This window comes from Haemorhous mexicanus, chromosome 2 (assembly GCF_027477595.1).
Source record: "Haemorhous mexicanus isolate bHaeMex1 chromosome 2, bHaeMex1.pri, whole genome shotgun sequence".
Taxonomy (NCBI): domain Eukaryota; kingdom Metazoa; phylum Chordata; class Aves; order Passeriformes; family Fringillidae; genus Haemorhous; species Haemorhous mexicanus.
Genome location: NC_082342.1, coordinates 32,332,617 through 32,346,013, shown reverse-complemented (window position 1 = coordinate 32,346,013; position 13,397 = coordinate 32,332,617). Strand labels below are relative to the sequence as shown.

General features: G+C 44.0%; 1 protein-coding gene across 2 annotated transcripts in view; it reads right to left on the bottom strand.

Moving 5' to 3' along the window:
- Nucleotides 1-1,422: 1,422 nt before the first annotated feature.
- EPHA1 (EPH receptor A1) overlaps nucleotides 1,423-13,397 on the bottom strand; it is a 34,576-nt gene continuing 22,601 nt past the window's right edge. The window contains exons 6-18 of one of the 2 annotated variants that reach the window (XM_059838255.1): nucleotides 12,363-12,695; nucleotides 11,043-11,167; nucleotides 10,781-10,940; nucleotides 8,215-8,311; nucleotides 7,364-7,428; nucleotides 6,965-7,087; nucleotides 6,676-6,861; nucleotides 6,177-6,238; nucleotides 5,541-5,750; nucleotides 4,809-4,958; nucleotides 3,961-4,154; nucleotides 3,488-3,643; nucleotides 1,423-2,628 (exon numbers count right to left, since the gene is read on the bottom strand). In XM_059838255.1, coding sequence (XP_059694238.1) covers nucleotides 2,550-2,628; nucleotides 3,488-3,643; nucleotides 3,961-4,154; nucleotides 4,809-4,958; nucleotides 5,541-5,750; nucleotides 6,177-6,238; nucleotides 6,676-6,861; nucleotides 6,965-7,087; nucleotides 7,364-7,428; nucleotides 8,215-8,311; nucleotides 10,781-10,940; nucleotides 11,043-11,167; nucleotides 12,363-12,695 — 1,940 coding nt within the window. In that variant the 3' untranslated portion in view covers nucleotides 1,423-2,549. The remainder of the gene's footprint in view (nucleotides 2,629-3,487; nucleotides 3,644-3,960; nucleotides 4,155-4,808; nucleotides 4,959-5,540; nucleotides 5,751-6,176; nucleotides 6,239-6,675; nucleotides 6,862-6,964; nucleotides 7,088-7,363; nucleotides 7,429-8,214; nucleotides 8,312-10,780; nucleotides 10,941-11,042; nucleotides 11,168-12,362; nucleotides 12,696-13,397) is intronic. The other variant, XM_059838256.1, reaches the window with a different exon arrangement.

Genomic DNA, 13,397 nt, shown 5'->3' with positions numbered 1-13,397 from the left:
CAGCCGGTTGCTTTTTAATACCTTAAAGGATGAGACCTGGATAATCCGTTCCAGTGTTAACAACTCTCACTGTAAGTTTTTCTCACCTTCAAATAGAATGTACTGCATTTTGGTGTGTTCTCACTGCTGCTTCTTTCACTGGATCCCACTGAGGAATGTCTGGCTCCTTTTTTACTCCCATCAGGTATTTATAGACAATGATAAAAGCCACCCAAACATTCTTCTCTTGAGGCTGAACAGCTTCCAGCTCTCTCAGCCTCTCCTTGTATGTCTGATGCTATAATCCCTTCAAAACCACAGTGGCCTTTCACTGGACTAGCTCCATTAAGTTTATATCCTTTTTCGTACTGGGAACCCCAGAATTGGACACAACACTTCAGGTGTCTCACCAATGCTTAAGTAAAGAGGAATAATTGCCTCCTTCCAGTTACTGGTGATGCATTTGCTGAAATGCAGCCCAGGTACTGTTGTCTTCTTTTGCTAAAGGGCTCGGGTGCAACTTTCTCTTCACAATAACCAGCAAGTCCTTTCTTCCAAACTTGCCTTCCAGTCCCCAGCTTGTACTGGCTCCTGAGACTATTTCTCCCCAGTCATGAGGCTCTGCCTTTCCCTTGGGTCAACTTCTTGAATCTCCTCTCTTCTCATTTCTCCCCTCTATTAAAGTGCCTCCGTGTGGCAGCACAAGCATCTGATGGATCAACCTCTCCCACTTCCCTATCACCTGCAGTGACAAGCCAGAGTTTACATGTGCGTGACACAAGCTCATAATCTTGTGTCAGCCTCAACAGGGCTTATCTGCTAGCTTGGGTATCTGCCAGGTAGCACCTTTCCTGGTTACCTGTACTTCATGTTAAAGACAACTATTGCTAAGACCGATACACTAAAAACTCAGAGCTTTGCTTTCCAGCTCTCTCTCTTGCTATAGTTACAGTGACTTGAGTAGCCTTGGTCTCTGTTGAATAGAAACCAGCTTTCTTGCATCAGGTTGCAGTTCTTTAGATCTCTGCTTCTCAGCCCTCCTGTCATCTATGGTTAAGCAAGGCCTTCCCAGAAGCAGCAGTGTTAATTTATAGCCTTAAGAATTTAGAGCATTATACAGTTATGGAAACACTGTTATCTCTAGCAAGTCACATTGCTGAATGTGTAGCACTTACCTTCACCAACCTAGACTTGAAAAATAAATCTTGAGGTAGCTACTCTTCCCGAGTGGGAGAAAGAAAAATTCTCACTGATGTTCCTGAGACTTTCTCCTGGACAGTCTAGTCTGCAGGAGAAAGAAATACTACTCACATGTATTTCATCTAACACAGCAATAGTTGCTAATATTTATGATTTAGGAATGATCACAGGATCTTTAAAAGAATGGACTCGGATGTTAGATAGATATGCCCGTAAATGGGTTGAAAAAAAAATCTGAAGTGATCAGCTGCAAAGGTATCCTTTAATCCTAATGCAATTGCACTTCCATGTTACATCTGCAGTTAAATGGACAAAGACCATTGACTGAAACAAGATGGATGTAAGGACCCTGCTGGGACTCATGATATGTATGCTAAATGTCTCAATCACATTTGAAATAAGCCAAAGAATTCCAACACAGCCTGCTCTGCCACAGGTTTATTTACAAAATATTATTTACAGACTATAACTGTCTTGAGATCTGATAAATAATAACATTTCCTCCACAGAGAAGGAGTAAGACAGACCACCTACATATTTTTCTGTTACAAATACTCTATTCCAGCCAAACCAGACTAGTGTCTCTTTTAAAAAGGGGCAGAGAAAAATGGATATGTATAGGCTTTTCTGTCCACGGCATAAGAGAAGGTATTAAGCAGTTTGGAGAGATGTAAATCTCCCCACTGAAGTGTGCATGTGCAAAACAGCAACACGCTGAGGTGATGTGATCACACAAGTTACAGCGGGGTGTGCTTCTACTCCCAGTTTCTCTTCCAAAGAAAAAAGTACACCACAGGGTGGTTTTCAGGCAAGAACAGCTGCATTACAAAATATATGCCTTACCAGCAGCCTTGTGAAGACCGAATAGTTTGTTCCTGATGCAAAATAAGAAAGACAGAAGGGTGCTGAAGTGAGAAGGAATGTATGCCAAGGAGTGAATGAGCCCTGTCTCCACCTATCTGTTTTCTTGTGCCTGCTCCCTGAATGTCCCAGTCTATCTTGAAACCTCATCTCCAATCTTAAAACGTTATCCACCACCCTCCCCCCACTTTGTATTCCATGTGATATACTGAGGGTCTGAAAGTCCAGTATGAGGACTACAGGGCCTACTTCGTGCTGCACAAAGCGGACTGCAGGAAACAGAATATTTTCCAAGACCAGCGCTCTGAAACGTACTGATGGCTGCTGTAGAGCTAAAGCAAGGGGGAACAGAAATGAGAGCAGGTGGTGTTGCCTCATGAGCTTTTTCAGTTCTGGTTGTTTTGCTTTGCTTGTCCAGTCACTCATTTGGAAGCAATTGCCATAGGAATGATTCCAAGTGATATCTGGTAAGGATGGGCATTTTTCAAGCTTAAGAATGCAACGACTGATCACTCCTTAAAGCCTTGGATGCTGCACAAGATCCTCTTCTGGTGGCCTGGAAGTGACACTCCCATCTGTTTCAAGTCCCTGAAGGAAATGGGAAAAGAAAGGAAAAAATGAATTGCTACTCTTGTTCCTTAGGGACAAGGGTGTGGGTAAGGGCAAGAACAGTTACTCAGCATTAGTTCAGAAAGCCTCCTTTTCCTCAGTGCCTCCTAGTGCACCTACCTTTTCTCTAGATGGAAGAAACTTCTAGATATTCCTGCCCTTCCCTGGCTACCTCTGCCTACCCAGTCAACTGACCTCTTCTACCTCGTGGCTAGGCCTGTGCTCCCAGTAAATCAGGACCTGTGATTAAACCAGCTTTGTGATAGGGGCCATGTCTCAACCCTTCAGCAGGTCTGTGCCTGTTCATTCGTTTCACGTAACTGCCCTGGTTGGAGTTGGCTGAACATCCCTGACAAAATAACAGAGCTGTGTTCTGAGTCCTTCTGAGGAGCCCAGAAAGATTTGCTTTATGACACAAGAGTGCCTGGCTGATGGAGTGGGGGGTATATCACTAGTCTATATGGAGTTTGTGGCAAGGAAGTTATCCTACAAAGTCCTGCGAGAGTGGGGAGATGGTCGGGTTAGAGATCTGTTTGCCATCTATTCTTTCCCTTTGCTGTTTGTGTCTCATGTGAGTTCAGAGCAGCTGAAGATCCCTGAAGAGCTTCAAGCATGGACATGATAGCTGGGGAATTAGTCTCACAGTTTGCTGCTCCCACTTCTTGGCTGATTCTTCCCTTTTAGGTCAAGAAGCCAGTTGACTTCCATTTAACTGCATGGGGAAGGAAGGAGAGAAGCCTTCCAAGTAAATATGTGTGCCTGTTGAGATCGCACAGGGATGAGCACAGCAACTTGTAACCAGCCTGAGGTGCCCTGTGGGAGCCTGGCCTGCACTTACTCAGCAGTGAGCTCCAGAATGGACTCCATGGTGTCCAGGCCGGCAGTGCGGAAGTTGGAGATGTAGCGCTTCATGCGAATGGATTCCAGCCACTCGGGGATGGACCGGTAGGGGATCCCATCAGATCCACTGCAGCTGGGCAGACGGAGTGTTACCCTAGGGACACAGAAATCCTTCGTTAGCCAGGCTGCCACCTGAAATGGACAGCACTAGGAGACAGCAACCAAAGGGGAAGCAAGCACTCTCTGCCAGGGCTGAGCCAGCTAATCTGCTCTCTGCACAGTGTGGTCAGAGCAGGCCAATGGCTCTGCCCTCTGTCACCAGGAGATAGAGACGGCCACTATCTTCTGCACACGGAGCACTCAAGGTGCATCTTTCCAGTATGCATGGCTCTCACTGCCTCTCCTCCTGCTGGGGATAGGGAGATGAAGTGCCCGAGTTAACCCCTCCTCCTCTGGTGACTGCCAGCTTACCTGGGATCAAAGTCTGCAACAGGCCGGAGGAGCTGGGGACTTGAGATGAAATGTTGCAGCTGTGCCCGGATTTCCTGAAAATGAGGCCGCCTCATCCGATCGTGTGACCAGCAACTCTTCATGAGTTCGTAGAGGATAGATGGGCAATCCACAGGAGGGGGGAGCCGGTACCCATCCTCTAAGCTTTTCATCACCTGCACAGAGGACACAGAGAAATCTGGCCAAGAGCAGAAAGTGCAGAAGAGAAGCCAGAGACCTCTGGGAGCAGCTATTCCCCGCTTTACAATGTGCAGCCAGGGAGGGGTTGGTGTAGATTACACATGTATGACACAGGGTTTGGGCAGCATGGCACAGGATCAAAACACCTAAGGGATGCCAAAAACTTAAGTGGCATATGCATGTGTTTTCAGTCCTTTACTAGTTTAGCTCCCATTTGCCATTCAGGACATGCTCATGAGAAGTGAGGAAAAGTGAGGACCAAATGGTCCTGGCACAGTGAGAGAAGAGAAACCAGGCTCAGGAATAATTTTAACAGCATGTGCTGAGCCTAGAATAAGACCAGACATAATGCACCAGAGAAAGAGGAAGAAGAAAACAAAACCAATAGAAAGTATCCCCAGATCCAAATGCCATGGCTGACTTAAACACTCTTTAATTTGGCTTCTTGCTGTTGACACCTCAATACTTATTGCCCTTAACTTGGTTGCACTGATTTTAAGCAGGGAGGGAAACACAATAGTTATGCGTTCAAAAGAAAGTCAAGACTGCAGGCTGAGATAGACCTACAAAAGTTTTTCCCACATGCCTTTTTTATTTTTAAATCAACTCTTGAACTCAATGGCTGTTACCTCTTGATTGGTCATATGCCCATATGGCTTGTCACCAAATGACAGCACCTCCCACATGACAATTCCAAAGCTCCAGACATCACTGGCTGAGGTGAAAATGCGATGAGCAATGGCCTCTGGGGCTGTCCATCGGATAGGAATCTTACCACCCTGTAAAACAGCAGAAACATGGTGTATCCAGCATATATCAAGTTGTATTTCTCCAGTGTTTTCATGCAAGGACCTTACAAAGTGGTTCAGAGATTGAGCCCACTTCATTTGAAGTGACATGTAACCACCCCAGAGAAATTTCTCAAAAGGAGAGAAATATTCTTGGAAAGCAAATGAGTTTAAGCCCTCTGTTCAGTTGAACAGTACACAAAATCTCTGCTGTGGGAGTAAGAGCCTGACACCAGTCACAGCCCTGTTTTGAAGGACACCACACATTAGAATTACTGGAACTTTCATTGAAAGAGACATGGAGATGACTCTAGTCCAAAACTCTGATCACAGAGAGGCTATCTTCAAAGCTAGTAACTGAATAATTTAGTAACTGAGTCAAAGAGATCTTATTTTGCTTCTCATTTTAACACCACAGTCCCTCCGAATTTCTTAGCAAACAAAATCAACCTGGACTACAGAGACAAAAGCACCACCTTCTGAACCAGACACACCATGACTTGCAATTTTACTACAGATTTTCCTCAGAGCCTACAGTAAATTTACAAGGCTGAAAGACTGGGTTTGCATTACCTTGGTTTCATAGGTTCCCTCTGCATCATTCTCCAAAATTCGGGAGAGACCGAAGTCAGACACTTTGCATTGGAGACTGCGTGTTACCAGGATGTTGCGAGCAGCCAGATCCCGGTGCACGTAATTGTGTTCTGAAAGGTAGGTCATGCCAGAGGCTATTCCCTGCAGCATGCTCACAAGCTGCACAGGGCTAAATTTTTCCTCATTCTCCTGCATGGAAGAAGAAGAAGAAGAAGAAGAAGTGAGAGAAGTGACATCGATCCGCTTAGTTTCTAGTCCGTGACCTTATCAACATACAAAAGTGGGCAGTGGTGAACAAGCAAAAAGGCAATGCTTGTTCAGCATTGCCCAAAGGCCCCAAAATGCAGCCCAAAGACCCCAACAGGTTCCCACTAAGGGACTGATGGTGGTCTCCAGTCATCATTAAGCAGTTGTATTTCAACCACCAAAGACGTCACTCTCGTCACTGAACAAACTGGATGGCATTAAGCTTCTGCTGCTGACACTGGAAATGCCAGTAAGCAGAAAGTAAGTGGATGTCTGGATCTTACTTCTAGTCTTATATTAGGGCCCTAAATCCAGGTCAAATGCAAGTTCTGGCAATACATAAGCCTATTACAGATTGGACTTTCTCACCCGGAGGAAGGTATCCAGTGCTCCATTTTCCATATATTCAGTGATGATCATCATTGGCCTCCCTTGAGAAAAACAAGAGGGTTTCAGCCTTTTTCAAGTTCTACTCATGCCTTTCAATGCTCTCCATATTCCCCAACACAGAGAACCAGGTCCCACCCCAGCTAACACCCCCACTCCACTGGCACAGCTGGCTGCCCCTTCTCCTTACACATCTCCCAATGATCTTGTACTCCTCCTTGTATTGCACATATGAGCCTGCAGTGTCCCTCACACTATCCAGACTTCTCATCTACTCACCAGCCCTAAAAGACCTCTCCTACCACTGCCTCAGGACTCTGTTGGAAATCCATACCTCTCCTCCTTTCCTCATTCTCTGACATGACAATGCCTGTCTTCTCCCAGAACAACCTCTCTGACTGCAAACTCTCTAAGAAAGGCCTGAGAAATGTGCCAGTTTCTGCTCCCATCCCAGGACTTTCTCCCACACACTCTTACTTACTTTTGGTGACGACTCCCTCCAGGCGCACAATGTTTGGGTGATTGAACTGCCCCATAATTGTTGCCTCACGCAGGAAGTTCCACCACTGTGAGTCTGAATATGTTGACTTCAGAGTCTTGATGGCAACCACAATACGTTCTTTCCCCGGGAGTCGCAGGGACCCACGATAGACCTCCCCAAACTCCCCTGAAGACAACCAGAGGCAAAATGTCACAGATGAACTTGAGGATAGGCAGCAAAACAACAGTGTGGGGAAACTGAAAGACAGGGAGGGCGATAAGTAACTCACCCTCTCCAATCACATTCTCCATAGTGACGCAAGAGACATCTAGCTCCTTCGTGAATTCCAGCACCCCTCTGCTGGGGTCATCATATGGTTGCAGGTCTACATAGGGTTTCAACCAGACCTTCTCTGTGGTAAAGGAAAACAAAAGAGCAAATTAACTTGTCAATTCTTTGGGCAACCTTTTTAAAGCATAACTACTAAAGCAGAAGTGAATCCATGGGCTTCTGACAATGGCAGTAAAAACATCTACCAAACCCAGGTTAAAGATTAGAACTATTGTAGGAAGTGGCAAATTACATCAGAAAAGCCATGCCAGTGTCTGGTTTCAAACTAATGTCTCTTTCCATTCCTTCCAACACATTCTAGGCTTCCCCCCAGTTTTATTACCCCTTTGAACCTCACCTCGCTCAAAGCCCGAAGTACTATAATCTGGCCGTGCATGTCTCCGACGAGCCCTCCTGGAACATCAAAAAGAGTCATGAAAATAAAATGGTCAGCAGGTAGCAAAGGGAAAAGCAAGACTTCCAAGGTGTCTGCCCTAGTTGGTTAGGAACAGAGTTCAGGATAGCACAGAGCAAAGTGGGACCAGACACTGCACCTACTTGGAACAGTACAGCTGGCAATAAAACATGATGCTTCATTAAGATTTAGAAATAGAGCTTTGTTTTCATAGAGGGAGGTTTGTGCTGAGTTACAGATGAATTTATTTCATGTTTTCTGTAAAACATGAATTTATTTCATGTTTTCTGTACACTTTCAGTAGAATATCTGATCTTTTTAAAACTAAGCAACAGCAGCCTTTTAGACATTGAGAAGGAAAGTAGAATTCTGTATATGGGTAGAGGACCCCAACAGTAATGGTATATGGAAAATGGTTTGACATCACAGAATACATGTATTACCACTCAACAGGTCAGCAGCTATAGAAATGACTGTACCATAACAATGCTTTTATTCCTCTGTCATGACAACAATATGATACTGCTGGATTACAACAAAACTCAGAAATCACAACATATTCCTCTGTTTCCAACAGCAAACATTGTCTTAAAATATCAATCCCTCCAATCCTGCTAATTTAAATTATTTGCTGAGACCCTTTCCATCATGCTGCAGCATGCTGGTGTTTTTCTTCTAACTAACCTCTACCTATCCAATGTCCTGTGAGGAATCCAGGTCTCCCTTTTTCAAGCTCCCATAGCTCAGCTATTCCTACATCTATACCTTTTTCAACACCAAAATTCAATACTTACTTTTGCCGAAACATGAGAAATCCCACAATTAGACCAATAAAGAGGAGAACTCCAAAGATAATAGAGACTATGACTCCACCAGACAGAGCTCCGGTGTCTGCAGAAACAAAGAGAGAGGCCATATCACTTAAAAGACCAACATGTATTTGTCTGGAACATACCACCCAGCTTCCACCAGCCAATGGCATTAGGCAAGTTACAGCCCCTTGTCTTCCAGGCAGCAGAGCCACCAGATGGAAGGCCCATCACACTGTTATTCATGTGCATGGAGCAGCTTCTGGTGGTTATCTGGTTGAGTCTTATCTACAGTCTTGGTCTTCCAGTTGAGTAATTTATCCCTATGAATGACTTCCTACTTAAATTCCATGACACTTTCAAAAGTGAAGAACAGACATTTCTTCCCCCCCACTCCTCTCCAACAATCCTTTCAGATCAGGCCCTTTTTCCTGCTCAGTAGCTGATTTAAACTATGGCAAAGCAAAGACAAGATTTTCCCCAACAGTGTGAAATGACTGTCTTCTTGTTTATAAAATTAATTATATGCTCCCCTCCCATCAATATCTGGGGCTGGTCCCTTGCCTAATTACCCTAACAAAAGCCTCCACTGCTTAGGACTCCTGAAACAAGTACTGACTTACAAACTTGCAGTCTATCATATTCCTATTTTTTCAAAACTGAGCATCTGGTGGTTGCATTCTGTGATTGGATACCTTTGAGAAAGTGTTCACATAACACAGGCTGTCTCTTTCCATTTAGGTTCTCAAGCTAAAGCTTGAGCATTTCCACAAGTACATTTGAATTCATCAGAGAAAATGCTATATTACCTCTGCTGGTCTTTTTAAAACTTATTTCCCATAATTAAAAAAAAACAAAATTAAGAACTTAGAATGCATTAATGGAGAAGTAATGATAATCTACATATTTTTAATATTTTCTCAAAAGAGATTCAGGAAAATGTCTGGAAGAAAGATAATCCCCAAATAATTTTTTAAAATAAATTAGAAGATTTTAAAGCAAGGAACAAATGATACACAGACATGTGTGGGGAAGTGTTTCCTAACATCTAGTTGAATGGCCAGCATCCAGCTTAATTACCACTAGCTATTCTTTCTCTGACTCATCCCACTAAAATTATTAAAAATCTGCTTAAGCAGAAATCAAGAGACAGAGCTAATATCCTTGTTTTGTTAAAATCAAAAAGCTAAGATTTGGAAGTTGAAATAGTATCTTTATTAATAAAATGGAGAAGCATTTAGATACACAGGACTTCTACAGGAATTTAAGAGATCTAAATTATCAAATTCAGATTTAAATACGAAATTGCCACTTCTTGCAAATCCTGCTACACTAATATTTCTAGATTATAACAGCTAAAAAATGCTCCTAGTATTATCAAACAAAAATTCTCATCAAATGAAACCTTGCTGGCACTTCTTTTTAATCCCTTTCATATTCAAAAGACCTTTGTCTTGGCATTTCACTTTCATTTGAAATAAAGCATAATATTGATGAAAGTATTTTCTAACTTATTCTTTCTTAATCAAAACAATTTTGCATGATAATTTACATCATTTTCACAGGGCCTGTGTAGTAAATTATATAATTGGCTAAACATAATTTTTATCATCATTTATCACTGTGACTTCATGAAGATTTTACCAGAAGCTCCTGGTGCCAAAAGGGCCCAACCTTTATATTCCAGTTATGGTACCCCAACTCCCTATCAGCTTTTATACTGTTAATTTAACTATTTAGTTACATTAAGGTATGCCTTAGCTTTCTTCCTCGTGTCCTTATTTCATTACAATAAAATTAGTCTTTCAAATGCAGCACTTCAATACATGTATTTCCAAAGTTATCCACAGGGTCAATAGGAGTCTGTGGAATGAAGAGAGAGCAAATTCCACTACAGAAAACTTTAGATTAAGGGGAAGCTTCTGGATGACCCAGGGAAAGAGGAGGTTGGATGTCAGGCCTATGTAAGATGTTCTTTGACACAGGAGAAAGTTCTTCTTGTGGCCCTGACAGCTTGGCCTTCTACACATTGTACTTTGGTGGAGAACTTTTTTCAGTGGCACATATCATCTCTTTGGGCAGAGCTACGTTCAGGAGCTGGACTACATACATAGGAACTGATAAAGCTGGAAAAAATAGTGCTGAGGTCCTCTGAGTTCTCCTTTTCACTAGTAACTGGCACACAAAAGGAGACACATGGTAATCATTTGACCAGCATTCAAACTTAGAAACATTAGCCAAAATTAAAATGTCTTTCAAGAACTAAATGAAGGTCTGGTTAAGTATTGTGCCAGTACAACACAATAAACTGAGGCCGATCAGGTCTGAAGGGGAAAGTGCAAGCAAATTTTATAAGACCACAAGGAAACAAGAAAAATGTCTTTTGTCTTTACAAAGCAACAGGCTTAGCTCTGGTGACAAGGAACTCAGGAGAGTGGTGTCTTGCCTTACAGGCAGCAGAACACAAAAAGAGATCCATGTACCATGAGAATATACAATCTGATAGGGAAGTGACTCTCTCCCAGATGAGATCCCAGTGCTTGTCCTTTACCTGGTGGAAGGGTGCGAAATTCCTGCTCTGGGGAGTAGGGCCCAGGCCCCAGGGGTGTGATGGATCTCACACGGAGCAGGTAGGCTGTGTCTGGCTGCAGGTCTCGCAGAGTGACATTTGGCTCAAGAAGGTGCTTCACTGTATAACGTGCCTCCTCCCCCTGCAGGAACCAAACAGGATCAAGTAACAAATGCATGCTGAACAAGAGGACATTTCCACCCCTTTGGGTGAAAGGGGGAAGAGCAAATCAGGCAGGCCTTACCTTCTCAAAGAACATGACCTCATACTCCACTGAGGTCCGGCTGCGTTGCCGTGGGGCAAGCCAAGAAACAGATAGACTGCTGTCATCTCTCTGTGTCAGAATAAACTGGGATACTGTCACTGGAGCTGCAGGGGGAGAGAATAGAGAACATGAGGGAGAAATACAAACAAAATGCAGACTATGTCATCTCTCCACCAGAAGCTCTGGTCATACCATGCAACTGGAACTGAGTCTCATTGCCACTGTCATTTTTCTCTTGTGTGGTGGAAGGGGAAGGAGGTCTCTGGCTATAATTAATTGCTTTCTGGGAATAGTGTTCTTCTGCCCAAACAGTGCAAACATAACTGTGTTTGGCCCACAAAACAAAATCCATCTTCCAAGAAATTACATTTATTCCAGGACTGCACTGAAAGTGTCCAATTTGAAATCAAAATGTTAAATTTTATGCTCCTACAGCAGCAGTAGCACAGCTCTCCTATGTGATGATTTATGAATGCAGCTGCATTGCATAAGGCTACAGTGAAACTCAATGCTCAAAAATCTCTCAGCTGACTGCAAATGCATGCTGTTCATGAATAAAAGGATAATTCTCAAGAGTCTGCAAGGACTGAGGAGTTAAGCCTGGTTCTCTCCTTGTCCTTCGTCATCATCAGGACGTGATGAGGCAAGCCAAAAGTAGCTCTGCTTTTCTAGCTCAGAGTTGTGCTGCCCCCGCATAGCATCAGGAAGAAAAGTCATATTTTGTTACTAAATTAGAACCTTGGGAATGCACCAAGGGCTGTTGAGCACTGTGATGTCACCCTTCTCTAATCACATTTCATGGTGCTCTGGAAAGTATTTACAGGACAGCCAAACTAGCCAGATTGAAGCTAACCTACAGAAATGTGTCAAGATTTAACATCCTCATCCCTCCATACTTTCAAAACCTTTTATTTTCCAGTTACACCAGGGTTTCTGTTGTGTTTGGTGTTTTGCAATACCTGAGTCACGGAAAATATTTCATGACACAGCCCTCATTCTTCCTGTCACACAGGTAATAATACTGAGGCTGTGTGACAGGGAGGGCTTCATCCTCCTCACCTCTGTTAAGTTCTTGGTGGATTCATAGCTCTTGGTGCATAATGATTACTGCTACATTGATTTGCAAGGAATATTACTAATGGGCTTTACATGCCAGAGGCAGAGGTGCTTTAGAACCCTTATCATACCATACCAACTCATGTCAGGCAGAAGGAGAAGATGGAGAAAGCTTAAATATTCACAGAGATTCCTCTTCCTTTTCGTGATGAGCAGGAAGAAATTCTCTCTGCTTCTGCTAACCTGCATGTCCAACTGAGACCCAGACAGCTGGAGCAGTTCTCTGTGGAGCAGGTCCCATTCCTGAGACACCATTATGGGCTTCCACAGTGAATGTGTAATTGGTGTAAGCTTCTAGGCCATCCACGTCCACTGCAGGTTTCGTGAGACCAGAGGCACTGGGGGAGAACACCACGGCAGCCTCACAGGGCTCACAGGACATGAAATGGCAGCGCTGGCAGAAGACTGTGTAAGTCAGGTCCTTCCTCCCGCCGTGGTCACTGGGTGGCTGCCACCACAGACTCAGCTGGGTGCCAAGGAGGGAGAAGCTGACATTGCGGGGAGCCGAGGGTGGGCCTACAGGGAGCACAGAAGGAAGTGTTACATCCAGCTGTTAATGGCCAAAGTTCTGCGACAACTTCCCATCTGCTGATGCATTTCAAATGGAGCCCTCTCTCCACCCAGCCTCTCCCTCTCTGATCTCTCATCCCCATTTTCCAACCTTTTGCTTTCTCCCCCATATCACTGCTCATGAATCACAGAATGGTTTAGGTCGGATGAGACTTTAAAGATCTTCTAGTTCCAACCATCCCACCATGGGCAGGGACACCTTTCACTAGACCAGGCTCCTCCAAGCCCCATCCAGCCTGCCATGAACACTTCCAGGGATAGGCTACCCACAACCTGTTCCAGTCTCATCACCCTCATCATAAAAACTTTCTTCCATATGTCTCATCTAATCTACCCTCTTTCAGTTTAAAACCTTTGTCCCTTGTGCTGTCACTACAGGCCTTGATATAAAAACCCTTTCTTCACCTTTCTTGCAGGCCCCACTGAGTATTGAAAGGCCACAAGATGATCTCCCCAAAGCTCTCCCTTCTCAGGCTGAACAACCCCAACTCTCTCAACCTTTCCTCATAAGAGAGGTGTTCCATCCCTACAATCATTTTAGGGCCCTCCTCTGGACCTGATCCAATAGGTCCCAGTCTCTCTTGTACTGGATGTCCCAAACCTGGATGTAGCCCTCCAGATGAGGTCTCACGAGAGCGGAGTGGAGGA